Source organism: Miniopterus schreibersii (genome assembly GCF_964146895.1).
Source record: "Miniopterus schreibersii genome assembly, chromosome: 2".
NCBI classification, from domain to species: Eukaryota; Metazoa; Chordata; class Mammalia; order Chiroptera; family Miniopteridae; genus Miniopterus; species Miniopterus schreibersii.
Window position 1 is genome coordinate 14,056,453 of NC_138102.1, and position 14,289 is coordinate 14,070,741.

The 14,289-nt window shown below is 46.4% G+C and overlaps 1 protein-coding gene across 2 annotated transcripts; it reads right to left on the bottom strand.

The window, feature by feature from the left end:
• Nucleotides 1-1,995: 1,995 nt before the first annotated feature.
• On the bottom strand, nucleotides 1,996-10,715 carry PPP1R3B (protein phosphatase 1 regulatory subunit 3B). 2 transcript variants are annotated; one of them, XM_081129541.1, is made up of 2 exons: nucleotides 10,375-10,715; nucleotides 1,996-6,580 (listed from the first exon to the last, which is right to left on the bottom strand). In XM_081129541.1, exons 1-2 carry the CDS (start codon nucleotides 10,509-10,511, stop codon nucleotides 5,698-5,700), a joined length of 1,020 nt encoding a protein of 339 aa, XP_080985667.1. In that variant the 5' UTR covers nucleotides 10,512-10,715; the 3' UTR covers nucleotides 1,996-5,697. The 2 variants fall into 2 exon arrangements, with proteins under 2 accessions (XP_080985667.1, XP_080985668.1); XM_081129542.1 differs by lacking the exon at nucleotides 10,375-10,715 and adding an exon at nucleotides 9,659-9,753.
• Between the last annotated feature and the right edge of the window lie 3,574 nt (nucleotides 10,716-14,289).

Here is a 14,289-nt window from a genome sequence, read left to right on the forward strand (position 1 = left end):
TCACTGACTATGTGAAACACACTCGGGGCCTGTGTATATTTACCCATCAGAAGAGCTCTGCTGTCCCTTCCAGCTGGAATGCTGATGAGTTTTTGGAGTCCAAGCTGTTGTCTGGAATGCTATTCGTTCCCGTGATTTTATGAAGAATGCATATAGTGTATATGGTGTTTCTTTCAAGTTTATATTTAGCAGCATTTTAAAAAGGAACGTGCTGGCCAACTCTCAATAGCACTCAGGGCACTGTGAGAGCCCCTGGTTTCCTATTCCTGCTAGAAACACTAAGAGCCCCTTCAGCACAGCAGTTCACAGGGGATGGCAGGGTCAAGGCCAGAAGCCATGGTTTCTGACTCCTAGCACCGCTGGACAGCAGCACACACTGCTTTCATGGCTACAGGGGATTTACCTGAACATGAATGTCTCTTTCAGGGTTGGGTAGAGAAGGCACCTAGCACCGTCTTGCACACGGCAAGTCAGGGGTAAATGTTCAACTGATTTATTCAGAGAGCTAGATATTTGCTATTCTGGGAACATAGCTCTAGGAAACTGGTTTTGGTTTTCTTTTTTATTCCAGACATCTCTGAGATATCTCTCACAAGTCAGAATTATATGATTACGAAAACCATACTGAAGCTCAGACAGACATTCATTAAAAAATTGTTATTTTTTCCCCCTTCTCATTTCTTTTTTTAAAAATGTTTTTATTGATTTCAGAGAGAGGAAGGGAGAGGGAGAAAGAGAGAGAAACATCAATGATGAGAGTCATTGATTGGCTCCACAACCTGGGCATGTGCCCTGACTGAGAATTAAACAGTGACCTCCTGGTTCATAGGTCCACGCTCAACCACTGAGCCACGCCAGCCAGGCCCCCTTCTCATTTCTACAAAGACAAATTGTGGACAATGTTTGATTTCTTGGGAAAGGTGGTTATGTATGTAGTTCACTTTTTGCATCTATTTACTGGGGATGAAGCTTTCCTGTGCTCCCCTCTTCCCTGAAGAACCACTGCTCTTACTCAGGGTTGCAGAGACCAATTTGCAGGAAACATCTGGCTGCAGTTGACCTCTGCCTCCATTCCCCCTTCTGAACTTTGAAATAACAACTCTGGGAATTTTACTTAGGTTGAATGTCAGATGACCAGTGGAGAGGGGTCTCATCAGAAGCTGGCTGGTTTTGCTGGTTACAGTGTGATCAAGCAGTTAAAAGCTCTGAGAGCCACTTACAGCTTTCCCACCTTTGAATACACTAAACCAAGAGCAAGTGAGAGAGGAGGAAGCAATATGCCCTTGGATCATTAAAAATGGATTCAGAACATCATGCTAAGTGAAATAGGCCAGACAGAAAAAGTTAAGAACCATATGATTTCACAGAAAAAGTGAAGAACCATATGATTTCACTCACATGTGGGATGTAAAACTGAAAGCAACAAATGAGCCAATAAGACAAAAAAAATTCATAGACACACACAACAGCATGGTGGTTACCAGAGGGAAGGGCATGAGGGGTGGTAAAAGGTAAAGGGGGTCAACATATGGTGACAAAAAAAGATTTGACTTTGGGTAGTGGGCACACAATACAATATACGGGTGATGTATCATAGAAGTGTACATTGAAACCTATATGATATTGTCACCCTGATAAATTTAATTTAAAAAATAAAATATATTTCATAAATGTATTCGGAACAACACTGGCCCTTTCCTTTGTCCCCAGCACTTATTTTCCGAGCTATAAATCAGCTGCTGTGACAACATACAAAGCAACTCTGCATCCCTTCCCCTGTGCTTACGGCTTTGCTAGCTCAGCCACTGGTCACGATCCATCCCTTTGCAAACTTATGTTCTGTATGTGGAAACACATTATTTGAGACCCTTTCTCCCCAGCCTCTGACTCCCAGAAGAGAGGTGGTTTTAAAATAGGACAGTTTCAATTTTGTTTTCTTCTACCTTTATTACATTTTTGCATTTGATACAAACCACTCTCTTATACCACACAAAATACATCCATTCTTGTGATTTTAATTAAAGTGCATTTCCCTTTTCACGTTGTGTACAAAAATATTTATTTTTTAAAACGTGGACATTTCTTGACAAGGCACTTTTAGGCATCAAATGAAGCTGAGTTTTTAGTTCAACATTCACATTTCACAAAGTGAAACAACATTATCACAGCTGCATTCTTGGAGTTCCCCCCTGGCCCCAGCAATCTCTAGGAACTGATAACAAAACTGTGAAACATTCACAGCTTTATAACCTGGGCTGCAATGTTTTCCAACCATACTGAGAAAAGCCGCCCAGAACCACAGCTACCTTTCCTCACCTCAGGTGTGTCTCACTTCAGGAAGTGAGGATAGCTGCCAAATTGTCTTCGGATGACCCTGTAAGATCCCATTTTATGTTTCACTCTTCCCAATTTCAGTGATCACATCCGAAGAGAATAGTAGATTGGGACCTCCCAGAGCAAAGAGCCAAGAGGCCTGCTCTGGCAAACCACATCCGGTCGAGGGATTTTAAAAGAGGAAACAAGCGGAAAACAACCAAGGTTTTCATTCACTGTCCATTAAGAGCCAGAAAATGGGCATTTCAAAAATCAAAGTGAGCAAACAATCACTTTTTGGACATATATGTGTGTGTATATATATATATATATATATATATATATATCCCCCATTTAACATCCAAGTAATGCTTGTTTTTAAAAAGCAAATTATATGCAAAGATCAAAACCACAAATTCATTTAGCAGTTCAAAGTTTACATCTTTAAAAAACATTGACAGAGTAATGTTTTGCCACCATTAAAATTAAATCTTAGAGAACAAGTAAATTCTACCTTGATTCTGAAATTTTAATTTCCAGAGAACTATAACTCCATTATTTCTCACCAGCTCCCCTATAACGAGACTATTAAGAAGAGAGAGAGAGAAACCCACTCAAATGCTTCATCTCTTCCAGGAAACACTGAAAGCTTGTTTATTATATCTTTATATAGTCCAGCTTATTTATTGCACCTAATTTGTAAAGGCTCCCCAGGGCATTTGGGGGAATAAATATGAAACAAAAATGGAGCTGCTTCCCCATTCCTGGACCACCGCCCCAGTAGCAGGAGGCTGGGCCTTCTGGGGTAACTAGGAAAGGGGGCCGTTTGTCATCATAACCAAGAGTTGTCTGAGGGCCAAGCCTACAAGGTCAGGCTGCAAGACGTCTAAAACCTAGAAGCCCGCCCCTCTCTGAAGTGTGTAGACCTGTCTGCTGATGGAGAGCCATGGAGGGGTTCCACTGAGGCAGTTCCTGAGCTATCTGAAATATTCTGGGACACAACTGGACAGAAGGAGAAAGACTTGGTAAAGAGGAGACAGTATTCTTCAGATGCTACTACCTCACTGAATGGCAATGCTGACAGGGAAGCTAGGCAACCAGATTCCTTAGTCAGAGGAGGGTCTTTGCAAGCGGGTGAGGACTTGCCTGGTGGGGTGAGTGTCCCAGGTGCGCTGGCTGGGTCTTGCAACCAGAGCAGCCAAAGAAAAGAGCGGGGCCGGGTGGGGGTGGGTGGGGGGAGCTGGGAGCAAAGAAGGGGAAGGGGAGGGTTTATGGCTGTTTTAGAAGAGATACTTATCACTGAATTACCCTATTTCAAATTTTGACACAGGAATGTCTTAGGATCACTGTTATTGAAAACCATACAGAAGTCACTTGAGGCATTTTTCTCATGAACACAGAATGAGCTCATTACCTGTAGCCTGGTAACATGTAAACGACAGTGCACCTTGTACCCTTCCTGAAAGGGAGGAGTAGGGAGGGGGCTTCTTAAAACAAAATCAAATCAGGACCTATATAAAATCAGCTTTGCTTCCATTCAATTTAGATTTATACTCTTATTAGTTCTGATCACCAGATTTGTATCACAGAGTGCTCTTCGTGTACTTGATGTAAGCTATGTTTAGATTAAACACAGTTCTGCCCAGTTTCAGCATAAGTAAACATGTGATTTTCCCACAAATTACATTATCATGGAATCCCTCAGTGCTGCCCGCCTAGGAGAGGCATAAGAAATAAAGCACTAGAATGCAAACTAGTAACTGTTTTAGGAATAAGAATTACATCAAATACCACTCAAAGAGCATTTAAAAAGTTAAAACATTTTAAAGTTCAAAGAAGGAAAAAAACCACCACCAAAATCCAGGAGCCAAGGCACTCTGTACCTGACACTCCGTACCTGCCCGACACGGTCTACACAGAAGCTGGGCGGTTTCCTAACTGATCTGGAAAATGCAAACCAAAGGAGACTCTGCCTGCAGAGGCCAGTAGCTGTGCATCCCGCTTCCTGCTTCCCTTAGGAAAACCTCACTTTAGTAAATCAGGCAAAAGGAAAACGAGACTGTCATTTAATCTCCAAAAACAAAACAGAAAAACCCCCAACCTTCTACAAATACACATGTAAAAATATTTTAAACATCCCCAAGTATAAACCAGTCTTGCCCAAGAAAAATCACAGGATCTGGGATCCACCTGACAATGAAAGTCCCAGGAGTCTCACAATAGCATGAACCCACAGATTTTTTTTGTTCTTTAGTCCAATATGGTGAAGATCAATAAATGTCTGATAGCTCGAGTTGGCAAATACATGAGAACTTAGTGAGGTTTCTCCCCTACCCCTTTCACATACTCACACACCATAAATAACAGCACCCAAATCAAAGTCCCTGGGTGCTTGTAAAGTGTCCCGGATATTGTAAATCACAGTCAAAATAAAAGCAAGCATTCTCAGAAGGCTTTGAGGATATATTGGATCTGCAAATCCAAATGTCCTGAACACAGCATAAAAGATGAGTCCCTGGAAAGGGAGATCTAAAATCCTTGTACGAAGAATGAGACACCTGCAAACCAGCCGAGCAAGTTAAAACGCCCCTTGCAAGTGAGCCTTCCGGTGACTCCAGGTAAGTCTGAGTACTTAGAAAGCCCCCCCAAAAGCCAAGAGGAGAAGTGAGATGTGTCCCACTCGCGGCTGTCCTGCCCGTCATGAGCCAGCAATCTGTAACACTGCCTGGGAGCCGGTCACTTCGGATCACTGGCGTGCTGTTCGCTGGAATACACACGGGGTCGGAAAGAGGAAATGCCTGCCTCACAGGCCCATCTGCCTTTATTATCTTTTCCTGAACATCAGATGAACTGCCGAAGAAAAAACTGCAGGGAGACAAAGTATGAAGAATGTGTACACGTGGGACAGCAGCAACAGAGGAGGGCCCGGCTGGGTGGAGAACACAAACGAACAGCAGGGGTCCAGAAGGTGGCTGGGGATGGAGTGACATTCACGTGACTGACTTTCCCAAGCGAGGCTCCTGCACACAGCCCGGGCACCCTCCGAGTTGCGTCGTTATTAAGCCACCATCCTCTGGCCTCGCCAGCATTGCCTGCAGGCCTGGTTCCCGTCCAGACCCTTTCTGGCACCATCCCACCTATACCCTGGGGCTGCCACGGGTGCCAAGCAGACCAGTGCACCGCAGCCGCTCTGAGCATGAAGCCGGTTCTGTGGTCTAAGCCGGGCTGGACTTGCTGGTTGAAGAAAAAAGTGAATAGGATCCTTTCTTTTCCAAAACTGTGCCTGATGGCAGTTCAGCTGTTCTCTCGGCTTCCGTCTCCATCCCACGGTGACTGCAGCCAGGCGTCTGCGCCCGCTCAGCCATGCTCCGCCACTCGCAGTCACTAATAGTAGGGCCCTAGCTTTTCATACCCCAGGTAACTAGGCCACTCCGGGAACAGCCCATAGGAGCATCGAGGGCTTCCAAACTGGTCAAAGGATATCCCCAAATCTGGTCCGTTTTGCGACTCTGCTGTCCCCTGAGTGGACTTTAATTCCGCCCGGGTGATCCGATAGTTTTTGCCTTTGTTGCTGTCCCAGTACGTCTGCCCGTTGCACTCGTAACACACAGCAAACTCCATTCTTTCGTAAGACTGGATTTTCTCAGGTAAGCGAATGTCAAAAGAGAACGTGTCCCTGTCTGAACTAGAGTAAGTGTCCTTCACATACCAGCAGGGGAAGTCTGTGAAGCTTTTCCAGGTGTCGAACGTCATCCTGATCTTCACCGTCTTCTCGAACGCGAGGTTGTGCACCTTCACCGTGCCGGCGATGGCTTTGTCCTTCAGCACGCAGTTCTCCAGGCAGACGTGGTCGCTCTGAAGCCGGCTTCTGAAGTCTAAGTAATCTGCAGAAGGCTGAGAAAAATCCAAAACAAAGCTCTCGCTCTCTGCTGTCGTCAGACTCACGATGTTGTCTAGGAGCTCAGTGATGTTGAACGGAATATCTAACGGGTCATCAAATTCTGAGAACACTTTGACCATTGTCAGGGCCAGCCCCTGGTTGTCTGCGAAGGACACTCGCTTTTTCACCTTTTTCTCCTGGACGGTTGGGGCCATCACTCCGCTGGCTTCATTCTTGCTGCTCAACTGAATACAAGGCCTCAGAGGTTTGCTTGGCTTTGGTGAGATCTTGAAGGCGAACCTCTCTCTGCGCAAGGAAGGGGCCATGCAGCTGTATCTGTACTCTATGTCCACAGCCATCGTTGGGTTAGATGAGTAGTCTAGGACGCTGGCCAAGGGGGAAAGAAAAAAACGGCAATGAAATCAGACTGACGTTGCTTTTCTTCACCTCTGTCCACGCAGCTACAGTTCAGTATTAATTCAAGTGCGGTCCAGATTAACCAAAGACAGTGAAAAAAAAATGAGAAGGGACAAAACATAATGGGTTTGATCCCATTTTCCAAAAGAATGGTAGCACTTCCATAGGATGCATTAATCGCTTAGCAATGATCAACTGGAGAAACACACAGGTTCAGAGACAAACACAACAGTAATTTATAGCCATAGTGTAGTTATCTAAACATTTGTTTTAAAGGGCATTTGTCTTACTGTTTCCTTAAAGTCAAAGGAGTGAAAATTATAGGGGCAATTTGCTTTCTATTATCTGTTCTTAGAGCCATGCAATTGTTCTGGAAAGGAGAGCTCTCACTGAACTGGGCAATATAACTTTTAAGAATGTTGACAATCGATCGGTTCGATGTAAAAAAAACACCAACAGCACAAATAAACTTACAAAGTACTTGCATTTTAGTTTTTCCCTGGTCCATTGCAAAACTTTGTTAGAATGTACTGGAATTACACCTTTAGCTTTAACTTCAACACAAGCAGCTTTTGCTTGTTTGGTTTTTATTAAATACAAATGAAAAACCAAACAGGGGGCAAAGCTTTGCATCCAACCCCTCCTACTCTGACCACTCTCGACAACCAGGGTATGAACTGAGGGAGGAGGGGTTCCTCTTTGGCCACAGTGGCTTCCTCCTTGCCTGAGTCAGCACAAGGTCAGCTGCAAGTTCTCTCTGCCGGCCAACTAGTCTGCAAACCAACCTCATACGTGCTTTCCTGCATGACATTAAAATAGCTCATTAGAAAAAGGTTGGGAACCTCTGATGATATTGTGTAAACTGAATTTTAAAATAAGAGGATCAGTAAAAGAATGAAGATTTGGTAAAGTTACACTGTTTGGACCCAGTGGTGTAAATGTGCCCGAGATCCCTTTTACCACCAAGCTGTAAGAACAAGTGGAACTAGGGGTCAGGAGGTGAGGTTCCAGCCAGAACTAATTAAACAATTCCCCTGGCACTTTCTAGAGCCTAATCGGTTTTGCAACATTCTTCCACGAAAGGCAAAAGTAAGGTTAATCACCTGTCGACCCAAGGGTCACTGCCCCAGGGGTATTGCACAAGCAGCCCCTGCCCAGAACCCCTTCGCTTTCTCAGTGTCACCATGACTGGTGGTGAGGACATTAAACCCTGGCACCTTAATCTCAGATATGGTGTGACTGTCAGCTACTTTGCCTATCCTCACACACAGATTCCAGTTTTTATTAATTGGAGCATTCTCCAAGAACTGGTCACCCAAGTGCTGGTTTGGTGTAGGCCTTCCTGACCCTCTGCTCAGGAATTCCCCAATGGACTGTGACAGGAATGACCATCACTCAGAAGTAGTCCTAGCAACAGAGACATGCAAGGTAATAGTTTCCTAAATTCCTAGAAGGAAGGCACCTGGACAGGCATTTTTATCTTCAAGTGGCTTGAAAATGATCAGTTCCAATGCAGGATGCACCTGCTGTACCTCAGGCCCCTTCTCCTGACAGACCCTTCTGCTGCTCCAGCCCTTTCCCTCACCCAGACCAGGGAATATGAGTGACCAAGGCTGGCCAGGCAGGTAGGACCTGGATACCAGTTCACTGCAGGACAGGATCATGAGAGCATGAGTAGCTGTTACTCAGGCCAGTATGGATGCTCAAAAGCTTTGCTTCCAAATAGATGCCTGAGATCAGTCTGGCCCCATTACGGACTGGGCCATGCCCAAGGGTAGATTTCAGCAATCCTGGTCAAAAGAGGGCAAACCCTAACACCATGATAATTACAAAACATGGATAGTTTTACATAAAGGCTTTCCTTTTCGCTAGTGACAAATAACACACCACCTCAAGACAGCTGGCCAGGGCTAGACGTCACGGTGATTTTTCTCTTGAAAACTATAGGCTTGTACAAAAAAGAACCCCATGACCTTCACAGTTCTAGGCAGTTGACCTACTGACTTTCTGGCTGTGCCTTTTATAGGAAGTTTTTTTTTTTTTTGTATTGACGCCAAAACATTTCCCCCTCATTCTCTTGTACTTTGATATGTAAAGACAGAAAAATAAGATGCACCAATAACCCCTGCCCCCAGGAACACCAAAACATTAGGTAAGCAGTCACAACAGGTTATAATTTTTAAGACATAACCATCCACCCCTTCAGCATTCCTTTATCCCCTCCCAAAAGGTTTGGTTGACACTGTGAATAAAGCTGACATCCTTCTCTTTGTACTCTGATCATGGCACCCCTTATTCAAGGTCTTAAAAGCCACTTGAATTCCTCTATCCTGTCACTGTCATCCAAAGCATCTTTGAGATAAACATCTGTGGATGAGGCTGCATATTACAGAAAAGAGATAAGTTAAAATGGCATAGTCTCTGCCATCTAAATGTCCAAAGTGAAACACAGAGTGCTGGCCTAGGCAAGCCTCCACCTAGCTGTGCCACTTGCTACAAGTCACTCAAACTCTCTGGGCTCCCGAGGTTCCTCTGACTCTGACATTCGTGATTGCTAATAATGCCTGATAGTTCTTCTCTTCCCACTACCTTTCCTTAAATACCTCAACCTGACTTTTGTGGTAAGGCCCCCAGCTGGCTCCCTTCAGTCTTGGCTCCTGGGCAACCCTGCCAGATGAACCCTTTCCTCTGCCTCCGCACCCCAGCTCAAAGCCCTAATGCTCTGGTCTGGACCCTAGGTCTCCCGGGGAGGCCTGGCCACGAAAACCACAGGCTCTAACACCTTCTAGCAACTCTCCACGCCCCCAAGTCTTTCCTCAATCTTCTCCTCTTCTTTGGGGAACAATGCCACGACAGCCCCAAATCTTCTAGCATGTCCTTCTAGGCCCTCGATCCTCTCTTTGGCAGGGTCCCTTCCACACCTCTTTTTCTGCGTTCAAAAGAGTGGAGCGTCCAGGCTGGAAGATCCCACAGGTCACTCCGACTCGGCCCCTCTCGGCCCCACCTCCCAACCCCCCTTGGGTCCTCCTTCGCCTGTCGGGCACCCACCTGTGGGGCCGCGGGGCAGCCCCCGCCCCAGCTCGCTTGGTGCTGCATCGGAGAGCCCGGAGGGAGGTGGCAGGGGAGGCCGGCGCCACCGGACTACGCTCGGTTCCCGGAGGGGGAGGAGCCCAAATTGTCACGGCGGGGCGGGGTGGCGGGGCGGCCCCGGCCCCGGCCGAGCCGCGCCGCGCGAGCGTCCCCAAGAGGCCGCTTCGCCCCGGCGGGATCGCAACAGCCCCAGTCTGGGCCCCGGGGCCAGGGACCGGGCCGACGCGGCGCTCTACGCCCCCTCTCTCTCCCCGGCTGAGACGAGCAAGTGTGTTTCCCTGAGTTTTACGGGGAAGCGAGGCCCCGAGAGAGAAGAATGGACTTTTCCTAGTGCTCCAGACCCCACCGCCCAACTCCGGCGGCACTCTCCAGGGACAATAGAGGGCAAAGGGAGCTGAGGTCCCAGCCCCTGCCCCGCGGGGACCGCACTCCGGTGGAGCTCGCGGGTCTGGCCCGGTGCCAGCCCACCTCTCGTCCCCGGCTGCCCGCTCCATGTGGGAGCAACAGCTTCCTGGAGCCCGTCTAGAGTGTCCCACCCGGAGTCCAGCTGCAAGTTGGACGGAGAGAGCGCAGACGGCAGGAACCAAAGAGGGTCTCCACTGCGCGCCCCCGCCGCCGTGTCCGCGGCCCCGCGCTCGGACTCCAGGACGGGGGTGTGTGCGGGGGGGACGTACCTGATCCAGCTCATAAGCCCGGAGGTGCGGAGGCTCCAGCCCGCGGCTGCATCGGTGCCACAGCGGCCGGGGCAGCCGGCGCGGCGGCAGGAGCGGGGGCCGAGACTCACGTCCGTGCCCTCCGCAGGCAGCCGCATCCGTCCTCGCGCTGGAAGCCCGCTCGCCTCCTCGGGACGGCCCGCCTCCCGGGACTCTGGCTCCCCGCCGCCGCGCGGCTCCCTTTAACTTTCGGGCCACCTCTCCGCTCTCGGGATGCCATCCCAGACCCCCTGCACGTGAACGCCCCCCGCAGCCAATGGGCGTGCCCGGGTCGCGAGCGGCGACCAATCGCCGCGGAGCCGCGCTGCAGGAGCGCCCCCTGCACCACGTGATCCCGCGGCCTCGGGAGGGCGGGGGTCGCTGTTTCACCGGGAGCCCGGGGCGGGCGCCAGGGGGCAGAGGCACTTGCCTGCAGAGCACCCCATTACGGCCGGAGGCCTGGGCACGCGCGGCCGGCCAAGTTCCCCCTTCGAGGCTCAGTCCTAGCCGGGCAGAGCTTCCCACACCGTCCGCGGGCCCCGCCTTCGTCTGCACTTCAGCCGCGGGGTTCACCGACGCCGTGACTTCCCCACCACCTGCGGAGACGGGAGGCCCTGAGAAAACGCTTGCCTTGCCCCCCCATTTAGGTGGCGTTTCTCTGGGATAGTTATTCCTAGCTCCTGCGATAATGTCAGAACAATTATTGGACGCTTGCTTTGTGCCCGTCACGGTCCAGGTGTTACTGTGAAAGGAATGTAGTACAATTCTTTTTATAAGGTGGTTGTTGGGGCCCATCTCACAGATGTGCCCTTATGGATATAGCTGAGGGTTTCTCAGGTAGGTCCGCATATTTTAGAGGAAATTACCTGACCTGAATCTGTTATAAAAACGACCTGGACCTACAGGGCCTTCATGGTCTCTATGGTAGATCCTGAGGTCCGTAGAGAATAATGAGATTATAAGAGACCAAAAGCCTCTCCTCTCCTATGAGATCAATAAATATACATTTATATAGCCAGATATATAATCTTCTTTAGGATCTGTTTTGAGCTGGTCACTTTAGGGATGACCAGCTCAAAGCTTTAAAATTTCTAATTTTAATGACTTTTGGAAGTTGATACAGAGATTGCCAGCTTTTTAAAGTGCCAAGTAAAGTCGTTGAATTAAAAAAAAATAACTTACGATCTTCTGTTACTATTCTTTTATTTTTTTAAAAAAGTTCTTTTTAACAGTAATAACAACAAAATGCAGGAAGAACATAATCTCAGAGTAAAATCCTTTACATTGGATATATTTAGCTTTATGAAAATTCATTATGTTGAATGTGGTATCTGGGAAATTCTGCTTTAAGGGGTGCAAGAGCATATCCTAATTTTACTAGGGATCTAAGACTAAAATGCTAGTTGGTTACAGAAATCTGATACAGGCCTTCAGCTTAGAGAGTGTCCCCAGACATAGTCTCCCTGTCTGAAGGGCAATCATTAGTCCTTCCCTTCTTTCCCAATGGGCAAATCTGATAAAGGACCACCTGTGAATCAGCTGTTGTTGGTAGGTGGTTGGCAAATAAAGTTTCTGTGCAATACTGCCTTTCCCAACTCTAAACTCCCTTTATTAGCTGATGAGTGAGTTGAAGATTTATTAAGCCAAGTGTTGGCTGTGTTTCTCGAGTGTAGTGAGCATGCTAACGGAGTGGGCAAAGAAAAGGAGCCAACAGGTATTGCAAAATGTATGCAGCCAAAGGGTGATCTGCACCAAACTGGGAAAAGGTTGAAACAGGTAAATACAACTTTACAGCATTAGGATTTGGAAGCATCTTCCTTACATAGATCTAGGAAACCAGGGGTAATAATTTCCCCTGTGGTTTAGATGACTATTTCAGACCAGGAGAGTGGGGCTAAACTTAGTTGTGGCACACCACAGTCTTGGTAGGTAGGAATGTGGCATCTACGAGTCTGAAAAGAGCACAGTTTCATTTGCGATCCGAATAGAGCTGGGACGCAAGCTCTGGAGGACTGTTCCAGCAGAATTCATAGCAGTCCCAGAGACCCAGAACCTGACAGCTGGACTGGCCCTTGGACATCGAGATCTTGCCTCGTGCTCTCATTTAATAGCAGAAAGGAAGCCAAAATGGACAATTCCAACCTTTTAGCCAATGCATACCAAGTTCCTTTTATAATATCTGGCATTTAGTTTTCATTTCATTTAATAAGCCAACCATCTCCCTCCTCAGATAAACCAAAAAGACTAGCAGTGACTTATCACAGCTAATTATTACTTTCCCTTAAACTTTTCTTTTTCGTGTCTATTAGTAGTAGCATTGTCTTTTTTCTTATCTTACTCTTAAGAATTTCTGAGATTAAATAATGATGTGGGAGAAATGTATGGAAGGCAAATCTCTGTGTTTTGGGAGCTAACAGGTAGGCTGCCCATTTGTGGCAGTGGAGGTGGGGGTAGGGAGAGGGGAAGGTCAGAGAAGGCTACTGGAGAAGTGACCACTGAGCAGCATCCTGAAGGGGGAGTTAGAGTTTAGGGGTAATGAGAGAGAGCATGGCAGGAATTGGCAAAGGTGCAGAGCTCTCTACTTTCCCCCAAAGAATTTCCACTGTGCTGATTAAAACATTTCTTTATGCATGTGTTAACATCAGCTTTTTGCTCATCCAGAAGGTTTTTAAAAATACTGTTCATGTCTTATCTCCTTTTCTACTTAACACATTTCAAAGACAGCCCAAACTGACGTCCTATCTTCATCCAAGATTTTGGAAGAAAAGTCTTTTTTTCCCCCCTCTCAGAGTTATAATATTGCTTCTCTTTGAATAAAAAGTATTGCAGAGAAAATCTAAATGAAAATAACCAGCACCAAGAGTCAGAACTAAAAAAGAGAACATTCTTGTGCCGATGAGAATAGAAAGAGGGAAAGACTTTCCAAACTGCCTGAGTCGGTTTATATTTAGACGAGTGAAGTTGTTTGCACCTGTCAGAGCTGCAGACATGTTCTGGGCGCATCATGTTACCTGGGGCCCTCTGCCCCTCTTTCAGATTTGACTAAAAGTGACTTGCTAGGTCATGTCTTGTGGGAAAGGCAGATGAATACTTTAATGGAGGGATTCTGTAAGCCTCTGTCTACGGAGGATATGTCCTTAGCATGGGAGAAGACCTAGACTGGTTTATATGTCAAAACTCCTCGAGCCCATCAGGGCATTTTCCTCACTGTTGAGTTCCTGGGTGAATTTTATGTGCGAACCACTCCTTTAAAAGCTATATATACAGAGCAGCTTTTATTCCATAGCTTCATACCTTGTGCAGTGCTTTGTACAAACCTGATATGATATCTTTTATTTGTATTGTTTATTATTTTTATGATTATAAAACTAATACAAGGCCACTGTAGACATTATGGAAAATACAGAAAAATGCAGAGAAGAAAATAATCAGCACCACCCAGCAATAACTACCAATATAATTCACTATCTTTTCATTCAGTATTTATTCTATACATAAACATTAGATTAGGCCAATCATAGTATATATGAAGTTTAATATCATTATTTTTTACTCATGACTGCTTCTAATTTTTATTGTATTAGTGTTGTTACAATTTTTCAGACATGCTTTTTCAATGGCTGTGCAATATTCCTTTATATAGAGGGATCATACTTTATTTTCTTATTGTGGGGTACTTAGTTTTCCATATTGTCTCTATTGTAAATACACTTTGATAAGCACCTTTATATTGAATCTGTGTCCACGCCCCTGATTATTTTTTATAACCCATTCCCCACAGAATACAGACTTTCTTCAAACTCTTGATTTATATTGCCAAATTGTTTTTAGAAAGATCAGTATTGACTTTTTATTCCCACTCCTGGAGAAAATGGAGAGTTAAATGAGCCTAATAAG

Bases quoted from the DNA above. Each gene is read 5' to 3' on its own strand.
- PPP1R3B (XM_081129541.1), bottom strand. From the start codon at position 10,511: ATGCGGCTGCCTGCGGAGGGCACGGACGTGAGTCTCGGCCCCCGCTCC. The intron at 6,581-10,374 runs GTACGTCCCCCC...CCCCTTGGCCAG, and splicing joins GGGCTTATGAGCTGGATCAG to CGTCCTAGACTACTCATCTA.